The sequence below is a fragment of the Phyllostomus hastatus genome, unplaced genomic scaffold, assembly GCF_019186645.2.
Source record: "Phyllostomus hastatus isolate PE091 unplaced genomic scaffold, TTU_PhHast_1.1 phas_contig_17, whole genome shotgun sequence".
In the NCBI taxonomy this organism is placed as follows: Eukaryota; Metazoa; Chordata; class Mammalia; order Chiroptera; family Phyllostomidae; genus Phyllostomus; species Phyllostomus hastatus.
This window is the reverse complement of record NW_025333664.1, coordinates 23,229,343-23,254,544: the sequence shown is the minus strand read 5'-3', so window position 1 is coordinate 23,254,544 and position 25,202 is coordinate 23,229,343. Positions and strand designations below refer to the sequence as shown.

The 25,202-nt window shown below is 47.5% G+C and overlaps 1 protein-coding gene across 1 annotated transcript in view; it reads right to left on the bottom strand.

Annotated features, from left to right (window-relative positions):
* The window catches only part of STK35 (serine/threonine kinase 35), a 42,380-nt gene extending 19,740 nt beyond the window's left edge, over positions 1–22,640 (bottom strand). Inside the window, exons 1-3 of the mRNA XM_045832962.1 lie at positions 22,077–22,640; positions 20,881–21,481; positions 7,436–8,185 (exon numbers count right to left, since the gene is read on the bottom strand). Of these exons, the coding sequence (XP_045688918.1) occupies positions 7,473–8,185; positions 20,881–21,481; positions 22,077–22,340 (1,578 nt within the window). The 5' untranslated portion in view covers positions 22,341–22,640 and the 3' untranslated portion in view covers positions 7,436–7,472. The remainder of the gene's footprint in view (positions 1–7,435; positions 8,186–20,880; positions 21,482–22,076) is intronic.
* Positions 22,641–25,202: the final 2,562 nt, after the last annotated feature.

Below are 25,202 nucleotides of genomic sequence, written 5' to 3'. Positions count from 1 at the left end.
GCTTCTCCCTGGGGGCCACCAGCCACATTGCATAACCTACAGCTCGGCTTCCTTCTGTTGCTACAGCAGGAGCAGACCAGAAATGGCAACAGCAGGGGCAAAATCTGCTCGGGGGAGAGCTGCCTGACCTTACAAACAAACACCAGCCCTCCCGACCTGGGTGAACTCCCAGAAGACACCAGGAGACAGACCAGGCCCCAGAAGACATTTTGGACGCTAGTCCCAAGGGCTGCCAGGTCTCCACAATGCAGGCTGAGCTCTCCGCTCTTGGGGACCGAGAGGCCAACCCTCTGGATCTTCACTCACGACCCTGGCCCTCAGGCACAGCTCCGTGACGTCTGGTGAGAAAGGGTAAGGCAAGGCCGGGACTTCCATTTTACAGACAGGGACTCGGAGCCTCAGAGGTTCCAGGTCTGGTTGGATCCAAGTATTTATAATCACTGGCTAAACACACACCCCTCCCAATGATCTCTCTACTTGAACTAAAACCCCCATTGTTTAAGGATCTAACCATCCACTTCAGGGTAAGGCTGGAGTTTCCCTCCCTCTGTCCAAGGCTCTACCAGACAGTAAGTGGGACAAGCCTCTGGGGTATAAGAATCAAACCTCTAACTTTGGCCCCTTTGGCAGTCAACCTCTTCCATGAAGCTTTCCCTGCTTACACTTTCCTGTGGGCTACCCGCCTAGTTGTTCGCCAGCACACTCTGAGCTTTCTCAGAGAAGAAACGACCTCCCAACTGGAAACCTACTCGGGGCCAGGCACCTCCTATCCACTGGACTCATCTCAGAACGAGTGGAGGAGGAGGACTGAGTGTCCTAGGAGGGCAGGACACTCAATCTAGTTGGTGCCCAGCTGTTTTTTGAATTCAGTTACAAAAATATTTGAGTCTTAAAGATGACCCAGTGAGGTAATACACCACATTGGGTAAAGCCACCCATGGCTTTAGTCCTTATCTCTGTGACCTTCGGAAAGTTACTTAAGAAGTTAACGAAATAATGGTCACAAAGCACTTAGCCCAGGGATGACAATAACTAGCATCATCTCTGGTCATCTCCAGCACTGTGGCCTTCCCTCAGAGCCTAACGCCTCAGTCCCCACACTCAAGAGGCCAGGCTGCAAGGTGAGAAGCCATCTCCCCTGCCACCTCCCCTGGGGAGGGCAGTCCAGTGAGGGAAGGGAGGCGTGTCCACGTGTTAGTCCCTGGCCCTCCTGCTGGCTGGGCTAGAAAGTCACACTCACCAGAAAAGGGACCGGGAAACCTACCTAGTCCTGGGTTCCCAATTTCTCACCTAGCCTTTCCCCCTTTAACCTACCTCCCTGTAACTATGTTCGGAAGACTCTGTTGTTTAAAACAAACCACATCAGTTATAGTCATGGGGATATAAAGTTCAGCACAGGGAATATAATCAATATTATAATAACAATGTATGGTATAAGATGGGTATGAGATTTATTGGGATATGTAAACTAGTAAGTTATATATATATCTGATCACTGGAGTGTCCACCTGAAACTAATACATATTGTTTGTCAGCTGTAATTGACAAATAAAAAATGACTAGAGACCCTTCAAAAATAAAAACTTAAAAATAATTAGATAAAATAAACCACAGCAGTTAGGCATTTCTTTTCCTTTTTTCAGTTTCTGTGTCACTTCTGACTCACTGGATGCCGACAATGGACACTGGGGGTGTGATTCCGGCCCGAAGGGGCCGACGAGCCGGCTGGCGGCTGCGGCTCCGCGTGAACGGACGTGCCCCTGCCTGCTGGAGGAGCCAAGAAGTGTGCGACTCACCAGTGTGTGAGCGTTAGGGGCCCGACTGGAGGTGTGGGGACCCCCACGTTAAGAAACCTCAACTCTTGTAAAACATACGCAAAATCGGAAGCCCAGGTCAAGGGGCCAACCCAGGTCACCCAGCTTGTTAGCTTGGAACCACACCCTTGGGTCCAAGGCCAAGGGTAAGTATATCACGTATCACTTCGGCAAGATATCAGGCCCGATTCCTTTCTCTGACGTTAAGCACCTACCAAAACCACGCAGAGCAAAGACTCTTCTATGACCCCTCAGGTCATACCAACATCTGACTTCCTTCAGCAGGCTTGCTGCCTCTCCAAATAAACATCATTCTTAAGGCCCTGGCTTCCAAAGGCCCTAGTAACCAAGATTTGTATACTTGACAGCAAAGTTGGCCGTGAATGCCGATTCCCTCATCCCGTAACACCCTGTCTGGTAACACGGGGGTAGTGCCACCTGGAACATGAGTTTGGCTGGCCTCCCACTCAGGGTACGGCTTGTGGCTGGCTGGTAGGAACCATTAGGAATTATTAAGCATCTTCAAAAACTGACAAATTAAGGGAAAGCTAGAGTCCATCACTGAGGAATCTTTAATATTAGATAATTTTTCTGAAACAAGCAATTGGACAGAGTTGCCTTGAGTACAGCTTTGTTCAGAAATAAGAAAAGAGCTATTTGGTAGTCATCAGAACCAAGGCCCCTACTAAAGACCACTGTCTCCTGCAAAAATCAGAAGGCAATATTTCTACCTTGAGTCAAAGTGTGTGTCTAAAATTCTACCGTTTAACATTTCATTTAGACAGTTTTTATAGGGCACTTTCACAACCTCTTGTAATTCCCAAAAATCTCAGTAAGATAAATATGATACTTTCTATTTTATGGATAATAAAACCCAGAGAGGGGAAATAACCTGCCCGAGGTCACATAGCCAGTAAAACACAGAAGTGGGACTCAATCCTAGACAGTCCACACGGCATTATTCCTTTCAGAGGAACCCCAGTGCGTTTTCATTCATTGTTACAAACCACTGAGACCACCCAGCCTTGATTCAAACCTACAGCCCCAGATCACTGAGGCGTTTCTTCACGGTGCTAGGGATAAGTATGTTCGCTGCCTGCAGCTGGAGTCAGAGCCACGACTTCAAGTCTAATGGAAAAGCAAAAGCTGCTGAGGAATCGGGACACACAGGAAGGGAGCCTGAACAACTCCCTTCTTCCTGGGCCCCCAGCTGCCACCTACTTCTCAGCTCCCCTCCCCAGCAGGATCCCCAGATGGTCATCCATACCGCCCCCGGCTCTCAAAGTGTGCTCTGGAGTTCAGGGGGTCCATGGAGCTGAACCGTTCATAACACTAGGACATTATCGGTCTTTTCCCCTTCCATTCTCTTGTAAGTGTGCTGTGGAGTTTTCCAGAAGTTCTATAATGAGGAAGGTGGCACCAGGTTATCACGCAGAAGCAAATATGAGAATCCAGCTGGATATTAAGGCAGATATCAAAGAGATTTGCAAAACTATAAAACAGTGCCATTCGACTCACTAAATACTTGTTTCTGAAAATAAATTTTTCATAAATTATGATGGTTATGTTAACATGTAGCCAACCTACTATTACTGATAGTCACTTGAGAGGAACACTGAAAACACCTCTCAGTTTTAAATTTCTAAAACTGCAAGTATCCACAGATAACACCTAACACAAAAGCTCTCTGGAATCCCCAGTTTCAAGGGTGTAATACGGTCTTCGGACTGAAAACTAAGAGTCACTGGTCTATTCTCTCACTATCTCCAATTCTTCCCTCATTCCCTCTCGAACCTACTCGAGTGAATGGTTTTCCCCACTGTGTGCCACCGAGCTGCTCACGAGCACGATGGACTTCCCAGTCGTTGAGTCCAATGGTCCATCCTCAGTCTGCACCTCACTCATCTACTGGCAGATACGCTAAAGCTGATCACTTCTCGCCCTCGGTCTTCTCTTCACCTGCCGAGGACTGCACGCCAGCTCTCCAATCTGATCCTTTTCTTCCCCCAACCCCAATGTTAGATGGCCTGGAGCTCAGTCTTTCTTTGAAATCTTCTCTACACTCACTGTGGTGCTTGGCCATCTCTAAACTTGCATCTCCAGGCCAGGTCTCTTCCCTGAGCTCCAGACTCACCTGGCTGCCCGCCCCACCTCTGTACTGTGATTCAAAGTAGCCACTCCAAACTTCTGGATGACAAAAACCTAACTTCCTCCAGTCGGACCTATTCCTGCTAAAGTTTTCCCCATCTCATTTGATGGCAACTTTAACCTTCCAGTGGCTTCCAAGGCCAAAACCTGTTATCCTTAAGTCCTTTCTTACATTCAATCCAGTAGGAAATCCTGTTCGCTGACTTCAAAATTGTCCCCAAATCCGATCATCACAGCCACCATTACCTCTCACCTGGGTTATTACAGGAGCCTCTCATCTCAGCGCCTCATTTACTCCCCTATAATTATAGGTGAATTACTTTTTGCGTAGAAATCAGTGACCCCTTTGAAAGATCAGATAGTCACATAACTGAATACACACCAATGTCTTTCCATCTGTCCCAAGAATAAGAGCTTAAATCCTTACAATGGCCTATACGGCCTATTCTAGTTGACTCCGAGTTACCTCCCTAGCCTTCTTCCTACACTTTCCTCTTTGCTCTCGATACAGTCTTCAAGCCTTTATGCTGGCTGGCTGTTCCCTCAGTGCGGAATGCTTTTGCTGGAAATCCCTGTGACTTGCTCCCTCAACTCCTAACCTCTGCTCAAGTGTCACTGTCTTAAGGAGACCCACCCTGATCTCTTTTGCTTAAAAACACACCTCCACTCCCACCTCCCAGCATTTTGATCTCCTCTACCCTGGTCTACGCCCCGCTCAGCACTCAGCACTTTCTAACATATCGCCTATTTTTGTCTGTCTCCCCAGTAAGATGTCTCCCTAGTAATGTCTCCAAAACTGCAAGAATTTTCGTCTGTTTTGTTCACCAATGTATCTTGTGTGCCTAAAACGGTCCCTGCCGCGGAGTTTCCCAATAAATATGCTGAATCAATATATGGAATTAGACTTTCTACCTATAAAGCCTGGTGGGAAGGAAGGTGCTTGGACTCCATGGGTCTCCCCAACGTCAGCCAGGCAGAGAGTTCCCTTACACCACAACTGACTGCCAACTTCTGGCACAGGCTCAGCTCCTGGTCACAGAGACCTGGGCTCAGGTCCAAAATGCTAGTTTTCTAGCTGGGCCAGGGCAGGAGAGGCTGCAGTCAAATAGGCACCAAAAGACCAAGTGCAGTACCATCTTTGGTACCATCTTTGCTGGCGGTCAGAGCCTCGGATATGATGTCCCTAACCTCCCCTCCTCTCAAGGGCACCTAGTTCCTCCACCTGCAGGAATCACTCCTGTTCAGCTAAACTCTGCCATGCAAAACAGTACCCATCCCAAGGGTGGGTATCCAAATGCAAGCTGTGGTCTCAGTTCGTTGTGACAACTCCTTAATAATCCTAACCCAAATTTAGGTCCCTCTTCCAATGACCGACCACCTCCTTCCAACTCTGGGGCAAATTTGAATTCTAAGAGTTTTTTTTAAAGTGGAAAAGATGTGATGTGAAGTGGCAGCATGAAGCACAACGAAAACACTCTCTAGCCCTCCCTTCTGGGGACTCTAACGTGGTGTTAGCCCAAACCTAGCTTTAGGGAACACCACTCTCTTACCCATTGTGCAGGAGGATGCCCAACTGGCCTGGCATCTGGAAGGTACTCAATAAATGTTTGGGCGATGGGAGAACAAACCAAGCGAGCCACTCCAGAATAAATTTGCTGAGAACACTACAGATACAACTAGGCTCAACTCAGCATGAACCAACTCCAACCAGAAATCTGAGGGTGATGACGGGGAAGGAGGGGACCAAGAACTAACCCAGGTGATGGAGGGCGGTGTGTCTGGTGTGCTGAGGCCACTTCCTTGGGAGTGACCGCTGGGATCAGCCCCATTTCCATCTCCTCATCGCAAGGCTTTAACGACATATAAGAGCAGCTTATTTCCAGCTTGCCATATTATTAAGAAAAAAGGGGGGAGGAGGGAAGGGCATGAGTAACATACACCTGCCTCTAACTTAGCAGGATACTGAGTAAATGACAGGGTTAGAAAGGAGAAATTAAATGGTACATGTGAAAATACCTAGCAAATATGGTGGCCAATGTTCTCCCCCGCCTCCCCACCACCCCCCCAAAAAGGATGGAGATTTCTGTCAAGAAAAAAGAATTCAAACCTGACCAGAACACTGGCCAGCATTTGTATCTACTGCCACTCATCTCCACATCTATTATTTTCTTCTACTTCCACGTCCGGTCAGTTGTCTTGCCAATTCTCTGGCCTGATGATCAAGGCACTCCTCTATCCTCAGTGCTACTCAATTTCAGGGCCAACAACATCCCTCACTAGTGTGAATAAAATCGGTCCAACTGGTCTCCAAGTCTCCAGTCTTTTGTTCAATTCAACACTCAAGTTCTTAATGCTGTAATGTTCTGCTCTGGTCCCCAAAGCTGCTAAGTCGAGGTCAAATTCCAGGGTCCCAGGTTTCACCTAAATTCTCATCTCATTTCCCTTGCTCACACCTGAGGCTCTGTGTAACTAAACTGGCCGTTCCTGGTACGCACTTTGGATTTCCTGCCTCAGCTCTGCCCACACTCTCCCAGCAGGTCCCTGTTCTGCCTGACTGCACTCTTCACTAGCCCAAATTGGTGAAGTCTCTCAACTGTGCTAGGGTCCATCGGGCTTCAGGTCAGAGGCTAGACCTTTTACCTGGAATGCTCCTCCTTGTCCCCAGTTCCCTACTCACGCCTCTGGGCACCATCCCCTGAAAGGTCCCTTTTCCTCAATGCTCCTTTTCCTTTGCTGCAAAGCAACTATGATAAATATTGAGTCATGTTTCTCTCCCCAACTAAGCTGCAGAGTTTGTGAGGATGGGGCAAGTTTCTGATATTGCTTACCATCGTTACCCTAGAGCTGAGCACAGTACCTGACAAGTGAAAGCCTGCAATAAATCTGGGCACTAATTTAAACAAGCAAAGACTTCCAAATAAGAATATTCACTCACACAGTTATAGTGTCTAAAAACAGGGAAACCATCTGATACCTAAAGTAGGAGAATGGCTACGTTGTGGTTTATGTACTCAAATGTCGATTCCTGAAAGCCATATTTTCAAAGTATGACACGAGGAAACTCTCAGGATAGAGCTGACGAAAGAGCAGGAAACAAGCCGCACCCAACTACAGCATGATCTGACTGTGCAGAACTGGGTGTGCGAGTTGGGGGGGATACAGCTAGGGACGGGTCTGAAAACAAGTGCCTGCACCTTTTCTGCACATTTGCTGCAGCAGGCATTAATTAACTGACGAGAAAATGTGTTTCCAGACCACTCAGCCCAAATGCAACTTCACTCAGAAAACTTCTTTAGACATCCCAACCCTTCCTCAAGTAATCCCATGCATCTCCTAATCAGGACGGGGGGACTCTTTGATAACTTAGTTCTCTTTAATCCTGCATTTCCCAACTCCATGGGGCCCACCCCGGGGCCCAGGGTGAAAAGTCCAGTCCAGGAAGACTGCATGCACAACAAAAAGAGTACACTCACCTAGTTCAAATACACCCAAGATGCTTTGCCCTGAATTTTAAGCAGCACATGTGACCTGGTCCATTCTGGTTTCAAGTTCAAAGGCATCAGGCCGGTCCTGTGGGTTAGCAGCTAACATATCTTTCAAGAGCTGCTTGATCCCCTCAGACATGGAAGTCCTGCGTTTCTGGGGGATGTGCAACTCCATCTTTGGGTTTTCTAGCAGCGCCTCGCCAACAGGGACGATCTCAGTGCCCTGTTTGATATAGGTCCCCAGGAGCTCCTTCTTGGTCTCAGAGTCAATGAAAGTGATTCTTTCTATCATTGCCCAGATGATAATGCCCAGGGCAAAGATGTCAGCCTTGGCTGTGTAGTGTCCCTCCCAGACTTCAGGGGCCATGTAGAAGTCTGAACCGCAGGCTGAGGACAGCCAGTACTTATTCACATTCACATTTTTGTTGTCTTGATTGCCCTCTTTGCCTCGGGGGGCCAGCCCAGCACAGACCTTGCTTAGTCCAAAGTCTGCCACCTTGAGGATGGGGGTGCCAGACCTTTCCGTGATAAGGATGTTGTCTGGCTTTAGGTCCCTGTGCACGATGTGGTTTTTGTGCAGGAAGGCAATGGCGCTCGTGAGCTGTAGCATGAAGCTTTTGTTGGTGGCTGGGTCCGGCCTCCGGGACAGGACGTACTGATTCAGGTCTCCACCTTCACAGAACTCCATGACAAACCAGAGATAACAGGGCTCCTCAGCATAACCCAGGATCCTTTCTCCTAAATCAAAGGAAGACCGGAAAGAGCTTGAGTGAGCGGGGCACATTCACACCACATTTAGGCTACAGGAATGCAGTGTATTCAAGTTAAGAGTGACAGTGGTGACAACTGCTCCAATCCAAGAGGACCGGCACCGTTAGCACAAGCCAACTCTACACAGGCCAGCCCATCTCTGCTCACACAGGGAAGTCGGAGGATAACAAGACACGGTATAACGGCTTAGGGTGGTTTGGCTGAAAGTCTGGTTTTCTGCTGACTGGGTGACCAGCCAGGAGGCAACTTAGTTCACCTTTCCGAGTTTCAACTTCTGCTTCTTTACTTGTAAATGGCCATGTGTAACCACTTATAAGGTGCCTGCACTGGCATGTGACCTTCAACTTAATATTCACCACTACGTAAAGGAGGCAGGAGGAAACATCCCTTGTCTTAAACAGTGAAAAACCTGAGGCTCATGGAAACTTAAAGAATTAAAAGCCTCAAATCCATTTGACCGTGGAACCACTGCACTCTGTTACACTGTCTCCAAATAGGCAGAACCGTACCTCCCATACCTCCCGTACCTCCCAGAGCTGCGGCTGAGGCAAGGCAAAGTACCCAAGAAGACTGTCAAATGTCTCTCGCTTCATGCCGAACAAATGACCTTCCCTCCTTTCTTTCCCAACCTGTATAATGATTCTTGTCAATGCATCTAGAGCGGCACTGCAATTTTTATTCCAGAGGCACACTCCGATTCATTGGTGTTTTCTGTGCCTGCTGTATGCCTAGCACAGTGAAGGCACAACACGCCCATCTCTATGAAGCTTAATTTAAAGGAGATAACTGGTATCTACAATAGCAACTATCGAAGCTGTGCATCTACATCAAGGTCATTTTATGAACAGTGAAAAGGTGGGTAGGAGTTGCCAGAGCCAAAGAAATCAGAAGGGAAAGGACTTAGGTTACCTCTAAAGGACAGGCAATTGACCAGCAGGGAGAAGAAGGGAACTCTAGGCTGAGAGATGGGATGGACTAATGGAACAAAGGAACAGACAGACGGGACCTGTAAACAGGAAGTCTGGTGGGGACAGCGGGGTCCAAGGGAGATATATAGGTGGAATCAAATGTGTTGATTGTGTTGGCCTGAAACTCTGGCTCTATCTTTCCAAAAGTCTTTCCCTTTGAACCACAGAAGCTCCAGGAAAGCAGGGGACTGGCATCTATGTTCTTCAGAGAGCAATTCATGGCACACCGCACCCCTATGTGAAGTTATTTGGTGATTACCACTGCCCCAAGAGCTACGCCTAAGTAGACAGGTCTGCCTAGCTGAAGGCTGGGCCCACCCTAGGTGGTCACGTGGATCACTCGTGACTAAGCCAGGGTCCAGAGACAGTCCTCTGATCGCCATGATGGTGTCTCCATTCTACCAAAAGTGAGGGCTTCCCGTCCTCACACACCCACTCCTGTAGGGTTCTTTTTTTTACCCATCCTTTACTCTACTTTTTTATAAGGAAAACTGGTGATCCAGATGTACCCCCCTTCCTAGCCGCATGGCCCCGAAATTACCAAGGCACAGAGTCTACCAAAGTTTGGGAGTTCTACGTTAAGGCAATAACATGGATGAGGCAAAACCCTTGGGTTTCTGACCATGACCTGGCAGGCCTCGTTTCCCCTGTCATTATATAATTTGTTCATCATCTGTATTACTCACAATCAGAGCAATACAGGTAGAACCAGTTTAGGGCAGATTTTTTTTTTTTTTAATCAGTCGTTCCCCATCTCATAATGATCTTCTTTCTAGGTCATCAGCTCCGGCGGGCTGAGGTTCTTTGTCTAAAAACACTACAAAGCAAAGTGGTGATGTGAATCCAGAATCAATCTAGACTCCAGGACAAAGACTCATAAATAGGAGACCAAGAAATGTCTGCTGGTGGTAGAGCCAGAAAGGAAACGATTAAAAAGCCATCAGATCCCTTTTGCAAAGGGCACATCAGCAAACAGTGCAACTTTTTCACTGAAACAGCGGGGAAGAGAGGGTGGGGAATGATGACTACTTTATATACAAAGTTGGGAACTATGGCAACTGAACTCAAAAGAAAACAAGTCTGCAAAACAGACTACGATGTAAGTCCAGGTTATGAGAATCCAGGGAAAGAAATCGGGTAAAAAAGCGCCCTATGTCAGTGGGCGGGTGGGGCAGACGGGCCTCAGGACTGAAGAGCTTGCTCTGGGGAAGTGAGCTGAGCTCGGGAGGCTCTACAGGAGGGGGCTGGTTATTGAGAGGAAAGCACCGGAGAGGGAGCAGCATTCTCAGAATCAGACACAGCATCCGTGCGCAAGGGAGAATGGAAAGCTGGGGGCGAGGCTGCTTGTCCTAGAGACAAAAAGGACTTCTTTGCACAGGTGTATTTCACGAGAAGCTGTGGCAGGTTTTCACACGGGAACCCCCAGCTGCCCACTAGGAAACCAAAGCGGCACGTCAGAATCCCAGTTCTTTCCTTCAGGCAGATTGCCTACCTGGGCCTCCGACTTACTCACAGGGAGACAGAGGGAGGGGATGTGGTGCTCAGCTAATCTCTCTCAAGAAGCAGGCCAAACTGAAGAACAGGAAGAGCACAGACCAGAAGGCAAGGAGTCCCATGGGTCTACTGAATGGTTTCTTAGTTCAAAGGGAACACAGGGAGACTGAGGCATGATGGCCGGAACTCTGGGCAAGTCCCCAACCCTCTCTGAGCCTCAGTATTGCAATCTACCAAACGAGAATGACACCTGCCCCACATATTTCTGCGGGTTAAGTCACAGGCATGAAATACATTTTGCCAAGTGCAAGATACTTTGAGGGCATCACATCCTGACTGTCACTCACATCACTGTTCCTACTGGATCGCAGCCGAGTCCTAGGATGTCACTGAGTTAATATCTCCAGTGCTGCAGGCCAGGTATTAAGCAAAAGGTGAAACAGATCAGAAAGTGAAGGTGGATGATTACACATCCCATTTCTCAGGCTATTACAACCAAAACCCATGTTGCTGCCAGGCAGGGCTGCTCTTTATTGTATTTGTTTGGGATCTGTATGTGTTTGGGTGATCCCTATCTAAAAAACACCCCTCCCCAAATCTGAATGTGTACTTGAATGCTCAGCTTGAATGCCCACCTACTAACCTTGCCGGACCTCCCAGGGACCTCCCTTCTGAGCAGCTGAGGCACTGGTCTTACAATTTACCAAGGTGACTGCACTGGAGAAGGGAAAATGGTCAGACTTTTAGGGATTACCAGCCACTGGTTCTGAAATGACACTAATTTCTAGAGATCCTAAATGTTGCTTGGGCTCACCAGTCTGAGTAGGGGCCCCAGGGGGTGAGGGGACCCGTGGAGCTTTGGCTCAGGTCCATCCCAGAGGGCCCGGTGGGTCCCCGAGCTGGCCCGAGGTGACTTCCCCAGTTTCAGGATCTATAACTGGAACAGACACATGCAGCAACTAGTAGAATCCCCAAAAGAAATTTACAGTTTTTTGAACTGATAGTAGAAAAAAATAAACTTTACTTAAGGTCTAAAATTCCCTTGTTTGGTATAATCTGACAATTCTATAAGATTAATGAGAGCTAAAAACCTGGCTTCCCAGAGGGGAGAAATCAGTGACAGTGTTACTTGGAGGTGGTGAGGAGCTGAGGCAGATTAACCTTTGAGAGCCCCCTGGGTTCCAGGCACTGTGTTAAAGGCCCATTATGTGCACTGTCTCCTCTCACTGGACACTGTTTGAGAGGCGGGAAAACTACAGAAGGTTAAGCGGTTTGCCCAAGACCGCTGCCATGAACGAATGGTACCGCGGGACATGAGCCTCCACAGCCAGATCTCTCCCACCAGACCGTGCGCTCTTCCCAGGTCACAGGGGCTAAGAAACGCACTTCGCTTAGAGAGGCAGATCCGCCTTCAGGATGGTTTTATTACCTTTCCCTCAAGTCCGACAGCCAGGAGACCATGAAATGAACTCTGTACTTCAAAACATACAAAGGTAAGTAGTTTGCTAATAAAAAAAAACAAAAAGCAAATAAAACAAAACAAAACCATACCCTATGCCAAACTTCATGGAGAGAAAGGAAATTGGGGGTGGGGAATCAAACAGGTACCTCACAATGATGAGATCTCATTACTCATGGGAATAATAAATGTTGAAGTCTCCCCAAAAAGTGGCCTCCTCTATCTAGAAACTCGAGGCCAGCACGCTCAGCATAAGAGTAAGTCAGTATGAGCTGTAGAAAAGCAGGCACCTCTGGGAAAGGGACACAAAATACCCAGGATTTTATAAGCCTATCCCAAGTTTCCTCCAGAAGTTGGATTTCCATGCTCCAGTACATTCCACCGAACACTTCCTGAGAACACAGTGCTTGTCAGATACCAGAGATGCAAAGGTCTGCGGTCAATAAAGCAGACTGACTACAGCTTTGAGAACAAGCAACGGGGTGCTGTCCTGCCTGAGGATCAGAGAGAGGAGGTGAGGACGAGAGAAAGGCAGGCTGGGTGTCACGGTGAGCATGCTCCTTGAGCTCTGTCTCCCAGGATGCAGAGGGTGAGCACAGAGTACAGTGGGATGTGAGCTGCCCCGTCTGGGGTCATCACAGGGGCACATGCAGTCGGGGAGAGGCACAAATGAGGCTGGAGACAAGGAAGCTGGAGTCAGGTCATGAGAAATGGGGTCTGGCAGACAAAAGGATTGAAGTTCAATTCTAAGAAAACTGGAAAAAACTAAAGTTCTTGATCTGTTTTAAAAAGATATACTGCTTATTAAACCTAAGGTATCGATTCTAAGACATAACCATTTAAGTAAGATCTGCAGGTTGCTGATGACACCACGGTATGCCATTGACTAAGTTGAGTTCTGACTTCGGAGACATTATGTGAAAGCGCATGTCTGAGAACTGATGAAACGAGCCCTCTGGAGGCATGAGGAGCTGGAGATGGAAGACTGACTGGTGGCCAAGAGACTCATCAGGAGGTTTACAAAGCCAAAGAAGTTCGGACTGGCAAGGGAGGGGGTGAGAAGGAGATGGGGGGGAAGAGGTCCTGGAGGGTTAGAGCCAACGGAACTTAGTAACTTACTCCATGTTCTGTGTGACAGGAAGAATCCAGAGAGTACTCCAGCCAGCACTCTCTTCTTCCTCCAAATCCGTCTAATTAGATGATAATTCTATCCCCTTTCGCAGGTGAGGAAATTGAGCCTCAGACAATTAAATAACTTGCTTGAGAACTCACAGACAGTTAGGGGCAGGACCCAGAGTCTGCAGCCTGGAGTCCTCCTAACAGTGATGCTCTGACATTGCCTTGGGTGCCAGCAGCGGAATTTCACACCGAGATGCTTTACTTCCACTTTGTCCTCAGCTCCTTGAGTACGCTCTTATGCACAGGATGCTCCCAAGGAGTTTATATTCACCCAGCCCCCAGGGCTGATGGTCCAGCCACACAGCAATCAGATTCATTTTTCAGGAGAAGACTAATTACGATTTTGATTTAAATATGTGGAGATGCTAGCTCAGGGGATATGTATCATAAATCTCAAAAACGCTCACTTCGTTTGACAAAAAAATCCCCCTAAAGCAACTTATTCTAAGTGAAGAGTACCCAAAAGACAAAAAACAAAAACAAAACCCCCACCACCAGCAGCAACAGAAAAGGCACACCAAGCACCAAAAACAACCAGAACTGGTAGGTATTCCATATGGCACAATAAAAGCAAAGAGCTGGAAACAACTGTCGAAGAGTAGCTAAGAGTTAATTTTATGATTACTACTTGGTTGAATGCTTTAAAAGGCCATATTTTACTTCAACAAAATTTACTTAGGTTAAAAGACCATTTCATAAGCAAGTTTAATGTGAAGTTTAAAAAAAAGAATATAAAATTACACTGCTAAAGAAAAAGATCTGGAAAGAAAACTAGAAAAATGAAGTTTGAATTGGTTGACTATAGCCATCCCTGGTTTTGATTAGTTTTAAGAGTGTACATTAATATATTTTAAAGAAATGGCTCAGCTGAGGATCAGTCCTGAGAAGCTGCTGAAGACGAGGACCCATCTCAGCCTGTCTTCCCAGGGGGAAAAGACGAGCATACAGACCAGGCACTGGGCCTGGTTTTAGTGACCTTGGGCTGTCACCACAAGGTCCAGTGTCAGCAGGGTGTGTTCAAAGTACTTCCTAAGATTAGTCAAATGTCATTGTGCACTAGAAATGGACCCCTCAGGGTCACTGCCAGGGCAATATACAGTGGTCTGCAGAAGCCAAGTAGCCAGTTCTGAATCTGCAGGCCTAGCAGAAAGGACGGGGAGACAGCCAGGCCTGGGGTCAACACCATCACCAAGTTTCCACCTCCATGGCTACGTGGCCCTGGGCAAACGTCTAAAGACCCTGTGAACTGCTTCATTTTCCATAAACTGGGAAGAGACTACCGCCTCACTGGGCTGTCGCCAGGCCTGACCGTGACACAGAAAGTGTCTTGCACTGTACCTGAGTGCCACAGCAGGCCCCGACAGAGTGCTAATTATGGCAATGTGTCTGGACACCACTGGCAGCTGTCCAATACGGTCAGAAGACAGCATGCCAAGAACAAGGAAACTATACAGTCCATCCGGATATAAATCTAGAGCCTGACCCTCCACCAGTGTGGTGTAAGACAAGTTGTTTGATCTTGATGGATCTTTATTTTCTCACAAGTTAAGAGCAGGTTACAAAAATGCCAACTTAAAGTGGAGAGGGTTAAATGAGAGAATGAATACGAAAATACTACGAAAGGTTAGCTATTAATACTTGAACAGTCCAGGGGTCTGGTCAAAAATGCAGCTTCCACCAGCCAGGCAGAGCGGGGAGTAGCCCATGGCAGTCTTGGCTCATCTCCCTCTCCATACGCTATGGGCTTTCCCACGTACCTAGGCCTCACCTCTCTCACCAGGATCGCTCCTGATTCACCTTCTTACAGCTCATCCTCCCCTGACCCAAACTTAGTCTGCACTCCTTGCAGCTGTTCCCCCCAGAGCACCCCTCACGGGCAGCAGTCAAATACCATCTGGTGTGATGTGCCCATCTCCTCCAGCAGACAGGGTGCCCAGAATGGAAAGGAAGTCCCTGGGCTCCCCACAGTGTACCCACACAGCACTCAACTGGGTGAAATGAATCAAGGTGAGAATTGTGAGCTGGAGGCTTAAAAAAGAGAAGTTCTAGAATAGGGAATTCAGTATATGTAAATTAAAGGCACCCAAATTTGAAAGTTACTATAAGTAGGCTCCTGGCCCTAAGGACACCAAAGACTGATGTCTATTAGGAAGCTAAGCTCTTCTGGAGAGTTTACACTATAAAAAGCCCTACCCAAATGTAACGCCAATTAACCAAAGCTCTCAATTAAGTAAGGGCTGTTGGTATCTAAAATCCCCAATGCACACAGAAAGAAGGCAGTTGTTAGCAGGAGAGAAGTCTGCTGGTTGTCCCAAGACATTCAAGAGCAGATCAGAAAGGAGGTAAAGGGTCCCTGGCAGCTGAGACATTTAGGGAAGGCACCAAGAGAAATCAGCAGTGCCACAAATGCTGATTAATATATAATTAAAAATAAGTAGTAGCCATCAGTTTCTGTGTAAAATATAATTATGCTCATTTAACAACCCAGAAAAACAGAACCACTCAGAACCTAAGCTCCCTGTCCCAAGAGTGCAGCACAGCTGTTAAGGAACTTGGACTCAATCTAGAATGGAGGGCGGCTTGGATCCTGGCTGGGTTAGCATTTTCACCCTGGGCCATTTCAGCAGCCTCGGTGCTTCACCTGTGAAACAGGGCTAATCCCAGTCCTGACTTCCAAAGCTTCTGAGGACTGAGTCAGTTAATAGGTATAGAACCTTTAGGACAGACCTGGCACATCGCAATCAGTAAGTTTTAGCTCTTATTAGCAGGGTGACACTGGGACTAAGACCTCCTGACTCCAAGTCAATACCAGTGTTGTACTGTTTCCCATTAATTTCCAAGGCCCCTAATGCCACCTTTTATCTATGTCACTGTCACCACAGACAACAATCGCCATCTAGTCCTCTGCCTTTATCTGGGAGATCCCTGTACTCTGAGGCCCCAGGCAACAGCAGAGCATTCAGAGCTTTCTAGAGGCCTGCGCAGGGGTGGCCTAGTGCTAAGACTAAGGTTTCCCTAGGCATTCAAGGGGCTGGGGGCAGTCCGCAGGCTGACAACCAATCCACTGCTAAGACCCTCACTCCTCCACACTGAACTTACCAAGACCACCTCCTTCCCGGTTTCCCCTTGCCTCTACACTCCCAGAGGGAACCTCTACTGTATTCTAGAATACCCATCACTCATGACCCTGGGCTGTGGTCATGTGGGCACATCTCTTCTGCCCAAATGACAAACCTTTGCATAGCCTCTTACAATGCAGTGCCTGGCTCACAGCCACCACCGGGCACCGGTGCAGACAAGACTGTCCCTCAAGGGCCCAGATTCCTACCCATGTCAAGCCACCTAAAGATAACTTGAGAACAACAAACATCAAATAACTGGTAAAGCAGATCTCGTGTTCAGTAAGCTAGGTTCCCAGCTTTCCAGGTTGGTTTCACAAGCCTTGAGAGTTTGTCCTGGTTTGGTCTGTTTGTCTGTTTGTTCCTTAGGATCAGTGTGTGCTTTAGAGAGGGCACCAGAATTTCTGAGTTTGACAACGAGCTCGGGCTCACCTGCTGTCTCCTAAGAGGCAATAATCTTGAACTTAAGTTTTAGGTGCTGTCAGGACAGGGTCCTTTAGAAATGGAAACAAAGAGGCAAAGATGAATTGCTGATGCCTTAACTCCTTTTTGCAAAAAGTATTTCAAGTTCAAGAGACACTAACTCATCAACCAAATAATTTACAGGATTGCTAATCTGGTTTTAAAAAGCCTAGGAGGCTGGTTTGAATGCTACCACTAACTCCTTCGGGGCAAGTCCTGTGCCTTGTATGGGCTTCCGCTTCCTTCCCTGTGAAACAGGGGGCCAGGTCAGACATTGAAGACCGCCACCGACTCTGCAGCATCTGTTGTCTATATGATGCCCTGGGTAGGACTTGTCTGGCGTGTGTTCAGAGAGAAAGAAAGGACAGAGACAGACATCTATTAAATGCAGTTGCAGGAGACCAAGAACTGCATTAAGAAGTTTCCCTTTTCTTTTGGATACTAGATTATTTATATGTCAAAGAATTTGTGAAGCCTATAAAAATGCCTTCTGAGTATTCACGAGAGAGTTGATGCTGATGTAGGGAAAAACACTATTCTCTATTTGGCTCAACTGTGAAATAAATTACTCCACCTTCTGTCTTCCCTACCTATCCACACGGTCCTAGACTGCCTTCTTTCAAGCCCACCTCCTCTGCCAACTCCTGATTCTCATTCCTGTTAATTCAGTACAAAGCGCTTGTTAATGAGCCAATTTGCTTTTTCCTCCTGTGACCCTGATTAGCATTTCAGTCTTCTACAGGTCCTCAAACTTTTCCAATTACGTTCCTTCGGGGCAAGTCCAAACCCTTCATTACCCACAGCGAGAAGACAGTCTGAGAAGTGAAGAGCTTATAAAATACAGGAGAGCTAAAGAATTAAAGAACCGAATTGGGCTTCAGTAAGAGTATAGGCATACCTCATTTTATCGCGCTTCACAGACTTTCCTTTTTTTAAAACCAACTGAAGACCCTCCACTAGCAAAAAGATTAGGACTGACTTTATTGTGGTAGTCTGAAACCAAACCTTCAGTATCTCCAAGGTATGCCCTATAGGTGGATTTGGTTCAATTGTGACTTTAGGGCAGATTAACACTTTTGGTCGGTTTCAAAATTATCCTAAATTGCCAAAGGCTGGGAAAAGGTGGCTGCAGAGGATCTAGTTAGTGATAGCACTGAATCAGATTATCTCTAAGATTCCTTCCAGCTCTAACATTTCCGAATAATATCAGTATCCTGTCAAGTCAGCACCCCGGGGCAGATTAAGACTGCTAAACTTTGGAAGCTGAAGCCCAGAAAAAGGAGTAACTGGGTCTTTGTTCCCTACTTTAATATTAATAGCAAGAACTTGTTCTCCACTTTAATATTAACAGCAACCCACCCATACCTATTTACTGCTTTCTAAAGTAACACTTGACATGTGCATTTCAATGTTAGTTTCATAAACAGAGCACTAGAGAGTGAAGCCATCACCTCCACTTCCCCAGCCCAGAACACTGCCTGACCGGTAACAGAGGGTGAAATATTTTAAGACTCTAAACTACTGAAAGGGACATATTTAAGTATGTGACCTAAAGCAAAATCTTTCATTTCTCTAGGCCTGTGATAGTGCACAAAGGAAGGAAGAAAATACCACTGTTTCTGTCAACTTGGAGTCCTGACAACACAGGAAATAGGATGTGTTCCATGGTCGAACCGGTCCGGGAAACTCAACCAAGAATACTGTGAATCTCAAGGGAGGTGATGGGAGAAGATTCCGAATAGAGCCTGACCATACTGAGGCAGTGAGTTCCTCTGATCTGGAGCCCTCACTGGCGCTCCCAGGCTGCACAGGCCACCACGACATAGGTGCCCTTGTCTTGGGGATAAAGCAATGCTCCCCACAAGTTTGAAACTACTTGTTCCAGTCTCATGCAGTCAGTTTAGACAAGCCAGGACTAAAATTGAGTCTAACTCCAAAGCCGCCTGTTTCCCGTGGAGTTGGAACAAACTCCACAGGTGGGGAAAGTTTTAACAGTATTGTTGACTATCGAACAACAAGGGCTAGAACTGCACAGGCCCACTCATACACTGATTTTTTCAACACATACTGTAAATGTATTTTTTCTTCCTTATGATTTTAACATTTTCTTTTCTCTAGCTGACCTTATTGTAATCATACAGTATATAATACACATGCAAAATACACGTTAAGTGACTGTTTGTGTTATCAGTAGGGATTCCTGTCAGCAGCAGGCTATTAGTAGTAAAGTTTGGGGAGAGTCAAGTTGTACACAGATTTTCAGCTATGTTGGGAGGGTGAGGTCAGCGCCCCTAACCCCTGCGTTGTTCAAGGGTCAACTCTATTTATATGTAGGGAGAGAAAAAACTTCAAACCTAGGTTGCAGTTTCAAGACTGGCATCAATGAACTGAAAACAGAAGAGGATTGCTTGGCAAAGCAAATTCCCACACCCCAAGGCAGTCAGGTACACTGAAGTCCAGACCACTCATTAACCACAGTGGAGGTCAGTGGAGGACAGCCTGAGAAAGAAGTGAAGGGCTTGTAAAATACAGGTGAGCTTAAAAAAAAAAATCTACCAGAAAGTCTTTCCCAAACAAAACACTGGGGGGAGGGTGGGCTTTTCAGGATAGATGGCGAAGGGGTGGGCAGAAGAAGCAAAAGCCTACTTTGAAAAAGGACCCCAGGTGATACTCATCATGTTCCTCAGCTCACTGTCCAAACACTGACTTGAAATGGGACAGGGAGTTCTCTTAGGCCCTGTTTGTAGGCTCTTAAGGTCAGGCAAAAGCTCCAAACAAAATGCCTTACCCAACTCCACCCCAAATCCTACCCATTCTTAAAGGTCAGCTCTAGTTCATCTGGGGGTAGGAAAGGCACCATTACCCATTCCAAAAGACCTAGGCCTTGAATCAAGACAAATCTGGGTTCATATCACTTGATCTATAAAAAGTGTAAGGAAACCAGGAGTACAATGCAACTTCCTTTATAAGCTGATTAACCTTCATCGATTTATTTTGTTCATGTTTAATCCTTAATTTCTCCACTTACAGAGGGGAAGACTGACTTTTAGAATTATTACCTGAAGTCACTCCTGGAAGACATCTAAGACATAGCTGGGACTCAGATTAGTAGCCTCTCCCCTGAACAAGGCCCCTGGCCCTCTCCTCTTTGAACAAATCCTTGGATTCATTCAGCACATACAAGATACGTGAGACCTGAGGCCTCAGGATGAACACACTCCGTAACTGCAGTGAAAACTGGGAGACTAGGGTTAGCTGTCCCAAGCACCGCAAAGTCCCCTTGGCTCACTGAGTCCTGTCTTTCCCATAAATAAAACCACTTCCATGCCAGCCTCAGAGGATTAAGAGATAGATTAAGAATGCAAAGTAAAGAAAGATGTCAGGTATTGTTATGTGACAGCTCTGGGCCCACCTGTGGGGTTATTATTCTGCAGGCCCCAGAGGATGCAGCCAGAAAACCGACAGTTTGCTTGACTGCCCTGGGATGAAACGCTGGTGGTCTCAGGAGGAAAGAGTAGGAAGCAAGAGTTTGGCGGGTGGAGTTGGGGGAGGGGGCAGTGAGGATATCTGGAACCAGACAGGGAGGAAAGTTTTTTTCTTTTTGTTTGCTTTGGGAGGGAAAGGGAAGAGGCCCTAGAGAGTGAGGGGGCTTCCACCAACCCTGAACCCAACCCCCTCTTCTCCTCGACCAATCTTAGTTCATAATAATGGCTCACGCATATTGAGCAATTAATAAGACAATAGTTAGAATTTAGCGAGCGCTTGTTATGAAAATACCAGGTAACGTTTGTGCTAAGGACTTCATCCTAGGTCCAAAGCAGAGACCAGGGCCCCAGTGCCTGGGCCTCGGAGAGGAGGGTGTGTCTGGGCCCAAGGTGACAGGACCAGGGCCTAGCGGTCCCGAGCCCACTTTGGGCTGAGCCGTCCACAGCAGCCGGTCCAGGCCCTACGTGCGAGCGGGATGGCCCGCAGTGGTCTTACCTTTGAGGGAGGTCTCCACCAGGCGCAGGTAAAGCTGCGAGCTCTTGTTGCCGTGGCTCATGCGCTGGGCTAGCCCGTTGCGCTGCAGGACACACTCCTCAAACTGCACCACGTTCTGGTGGCGCCGCTTGAGGCTAGTCAGGGCCCAGAATTCCGCCAGGGCCAGCTCCACGTTTTCTGGGGCGTCGCAGCGGATCTTCTTGACCGCCACCCGGGCCCCGCTGCGCCCGGCCACTGCCTCGTAAACCACGCCGTAGCTGCCGCGCCCGATCTCCGCCAACAGGCTGTAGCGCGGCCGCGCGGACCCGCCGCCGCCTTCTGGCCGCCGCCGCGCCAGGTAGGCCTCGCCGGGGGCCTCGGCCGCCACCGGATCCATGGCCTGGGCCGCAGCCGCCGGCCTCAGCTTCGCGCCGGGCGCCCGCGGCACTGGGCTTCGCCTTTTCCGCTCGGGGCTTTGTGTACCTCTGCGGGAGCCGTCCTCCTTCCCCGTTTCCATGGCTGCGGGCGGTGGGGGGAGCAGCAACGGTGCTGCCCGGGCTCCCCCTGCCTCATCCCTCCGTCCAGCCCCGGGACGCGGAGGAGCGGGAGCTTGGATTGTGATCTGCGGGCGAAAGAATCGGTTAAACGACCAGGCCGAAGTGGGGAGGCAAGGAGCGCAGGCCAGAGCGCCCCACCTCCTCCGGCCTCCGCGGCCCCTTTAAGACCGAAGCCACCGCTGCCGAAACAACCAGGGAGGGGAGGGGAAAGCGGGAAAGACGAAACCACAGACGGTGGCTCTGAGGGGAACCGGAAAGAAAAGTAACACCCCCACACACACCTTCCCAGTTAAATTATCCTACAGGGCTTGTAAAAACGAGGACTACCATTCTTTACCACTTATTAAAATCTCCCTAAGAAGCAATTTGCACTGTGGAAATCTTTTTAACCTGCCTGGGCCCTACAGGGAATCCCCCTCTCTGCGTCCCGCCTAGTGTTTTCCAGCGTGTAAACCGTCCATTGAATTAAGTCCGAGCGAAGCCCAGCGGACCGACCCAAATGCCCGAGGGTGGCGTGTGGAAAGGGTTGGCTTAAAATCTCGGCGTTCCGGGGCGCGCCAAGTCCACGGCCCAGTCACCCTTACCAAGGGCCAGAAGCGGCGGGGGGGAAGCTCTAGCTTCGGCACTTACTTTTACTCCGCAGCCCGTACCCGTACCTACCTGGCCTGAGCCCCTCCACTTTCGGGCTCCCGGGCTGCGCAGCCTTCGGTACCGAGCAGCGCGAGCGGCCGTGGCCCGCGCCTGGCGTGTGCCGGAACTTGCTGCTTCACTGGACGTAGCAGCGGCGCGCGCGGGGCAGAACCCGGCGTCCAGGCACCCGCGGCTCTCCACGTGTTCGCGCCGGCTGATCCCTTTACATAACCTTTTTATATAAACCGCACATCCCGCGGGCACTCGGGCCAGCGGGGGCTCCTGGTGTCCCATTCCCCGGAGGCCGGTCGAAGAGCAAATCTCCCGGGTTCTGCCAACGTCGACGGAGCAGCCGCACACCGCGCCCAATCACAGCCGAGAACACCCAACCTACAAAAAGTAGGCGCCAAATTCCGTCGATCCGCTGCGGCCGCGGGTCTCCACGGCTCCCTACGCACCGAAGTCTCCTCGTCAGTGCTGCAGGAGGTGAACTGCACGCAGTAGGTGCCCAATAAATACTGATTGGCTGACTGGATTGTCGGTTTGATTGATTTAAAGCTCGTTCCCTGGAACCGCCCGGATTAGGTTGGAGTTAACACCCTGCCGCCAATTAGCCCCTGGATCTTGGGCAAATATTTCTCAGATCCGAGCCTCATTTTCCTCTTCTGCAAAACAGGTAGACTGAGCCTTACCTCCCAGTGTTGCATGGATTTTTAAAAAATATTTAGTTCATTGTTTTGTACCCCAATGCCTAATAAATGCCCAATATTTGTTAACTGAATCCACAGATACTTATTAAATTCTTATGTGTTGGGCACCCTTCTACGTCGCTGGGGAAAGAGCAGCGAACAACAGTTTTTAACCTTGGTTGAGGTTCGGTTCCACGGGAGACAAATCCTGTAGGTCACCTTGGGCATGCTAATAAACTTGTTTTTCTCCATTCCTCATCTGTAAGGTGGGAAGAACGGAGTTGTGGGATTCACTGAGGTTACACAGTTAAAGCACTTAGAATAGGGCAGGGCTTTGTACACAAGTTAGGTATTGTTAAAAATACAGGATAACTTTTGACAATAAGTGCGATGGAGAAGTGAACTAAAGAGTGCCTGGGGGTTAGGGACAGGCCACTTCTGATAGTGTGGTCACTTAAAGACTGTTATTCTTTTTATAAGGAATTTTACTTATTCTTGAATATGTGTAAATTGCAAGTGTAGTGAAGAATTTCATATACTTTTCAACCAGAATAACATTGTTCTATTTTGCTGCAATTTCATTATCATGTCCCGTGTGTGTGTGTATAAGACAGGAATTTTGTTTTTTCCTTAATCATTTTGGAGTATGTTTCAGACATATATCTTTCTCACCATATACTCTGTGTGTATTTCCTGGGAACAAGGACATTCTCGTGGCTAATCTCAGTACAACGATCAAAATCAAGGCCTTTAACAATGATACAATTCTTTTATTTAATACAGCTTCCATATTTAAAGTTTACTCATTATTCCAACAATGTCCTTTAAGGTATTCCCAGAGACCCAATTTGGGATCACTTGCTGCATTTAGACCCAATTGGGGATCACCTGTCTCTTTAGCTTCCTTTAATATGTAAAGGCACTTAGTTCCTTAGCCCTTTTTTGTCTCTCATGACCTTGACGTTTTTGAAGAGTATTGGAGAGTTGTTTGGCAGATGTCCTTAAATTTGGATGTCTGATCTTTTCTCATGATTAGATTATGAGAAAATATTATATTAGGTTATATTATATCAGGTTATGCGTTTTGTCACGGATACCACAGAAAGTTGTGCTGTAAGTGTATCTCAGTGGGAGTCCCCATGGCAATGGTTTATCCCAATGTGGGTGATGCTAACTTTGATCGTTGGATTAAGGTGGTGTCTGCCATGGTGCTCCACAGAAAAGTTAATTATTTTTTCCTTGTAACTTAGTATCTTGTACGAAAATACTTTGAGACTATCATGTTCTTTATCAGAGTCTTACCCACTGGTTTTAGCATTTACTGATAATTCTTACCTGAGTCAATTATTATTATTATTATTATTATTATTATTATTATTATTATAATGGTTGGAAAATGGTGATTGAAAGGCCTCTGTATTAGTCTGCTAGGGCTGCCATAACAAAATACTGCAGACTGCTGGCTTAACAGGAATGTATTCTCTCATAGTTCTGGGGACTAGATGTCCCAGATCGAAGTGTTGGTAGGTTCGGTTTCTCCTGAGACCGCTCTCCTTGACTTTCAGATGTCCTTCCTGCTGACTGTCCTCACAAAACCTTTCCTGGGCTATCTTTTCCTTTTGAAGGACAAGTCATATTGGATTAGGAACCCACCCTAATGGGCTCATTTGAATTTAATCTCTTTAAAGATCTTCTCTCCAAGTATGTTGCATTCTAAGGCACTGGAGGCTTGTGCATTCAATATGCAAATGTGGGTATAGGTGAGGTTGGTGGGGACAGTTGCAGTTCAGCCTTCACAGTCTCTTTGGAATATGATGTCCAGGCTAAGACCCGAAGCCAGCCACGCTAAAACTGGTAGAAAGGCATTTCAGGAAAAGAGAATGAGCACAGAAACCGAGAGACAGAAACAAGATAGATGGGAAATTTCAGCCAGTTGATGAGAGGGTAAAATTGTATAAGCACTTTGGGGAAAAGAGTTTGGCAGTTTTTTATGCAACTACTACGGCCTAGCAATTCTGTGCCTTAGTATTCACCCAAGAGAAATGAAAACTTATGTTCACAAATACATTTGCATAATAATGCTTATAGTGGCTTTTCCCATAAGAGTCCCAAGCTGGAAACACGCCCATGTTTATCAACAGTAAGTGGATAACCAGGTTGTGGAATTCCTATACTATGAAATGCTGCTTGGGGCAGAATAGGGGCTGTGGTGGAATAAAGCATCCATGCAACAACATGGATGAATCAAAATAATTACGCTGAATGAAACAAGCCAGGCATAGAAGTGTTCATTCTTGCAAACAATTCTTGAAAACGAACACCAGTTTGTAGTGACATAGAGCACAGCAGTAGTTAGTGGGGGAGGTGAAGGGTGGGATGCAGAGGTATAGGAGGAAATTTTTCAGGGTGATGGATATGCTCATTATCTTGAAATCATCTTGTGCTAACAGTTTCAAGGGGGGGGCAT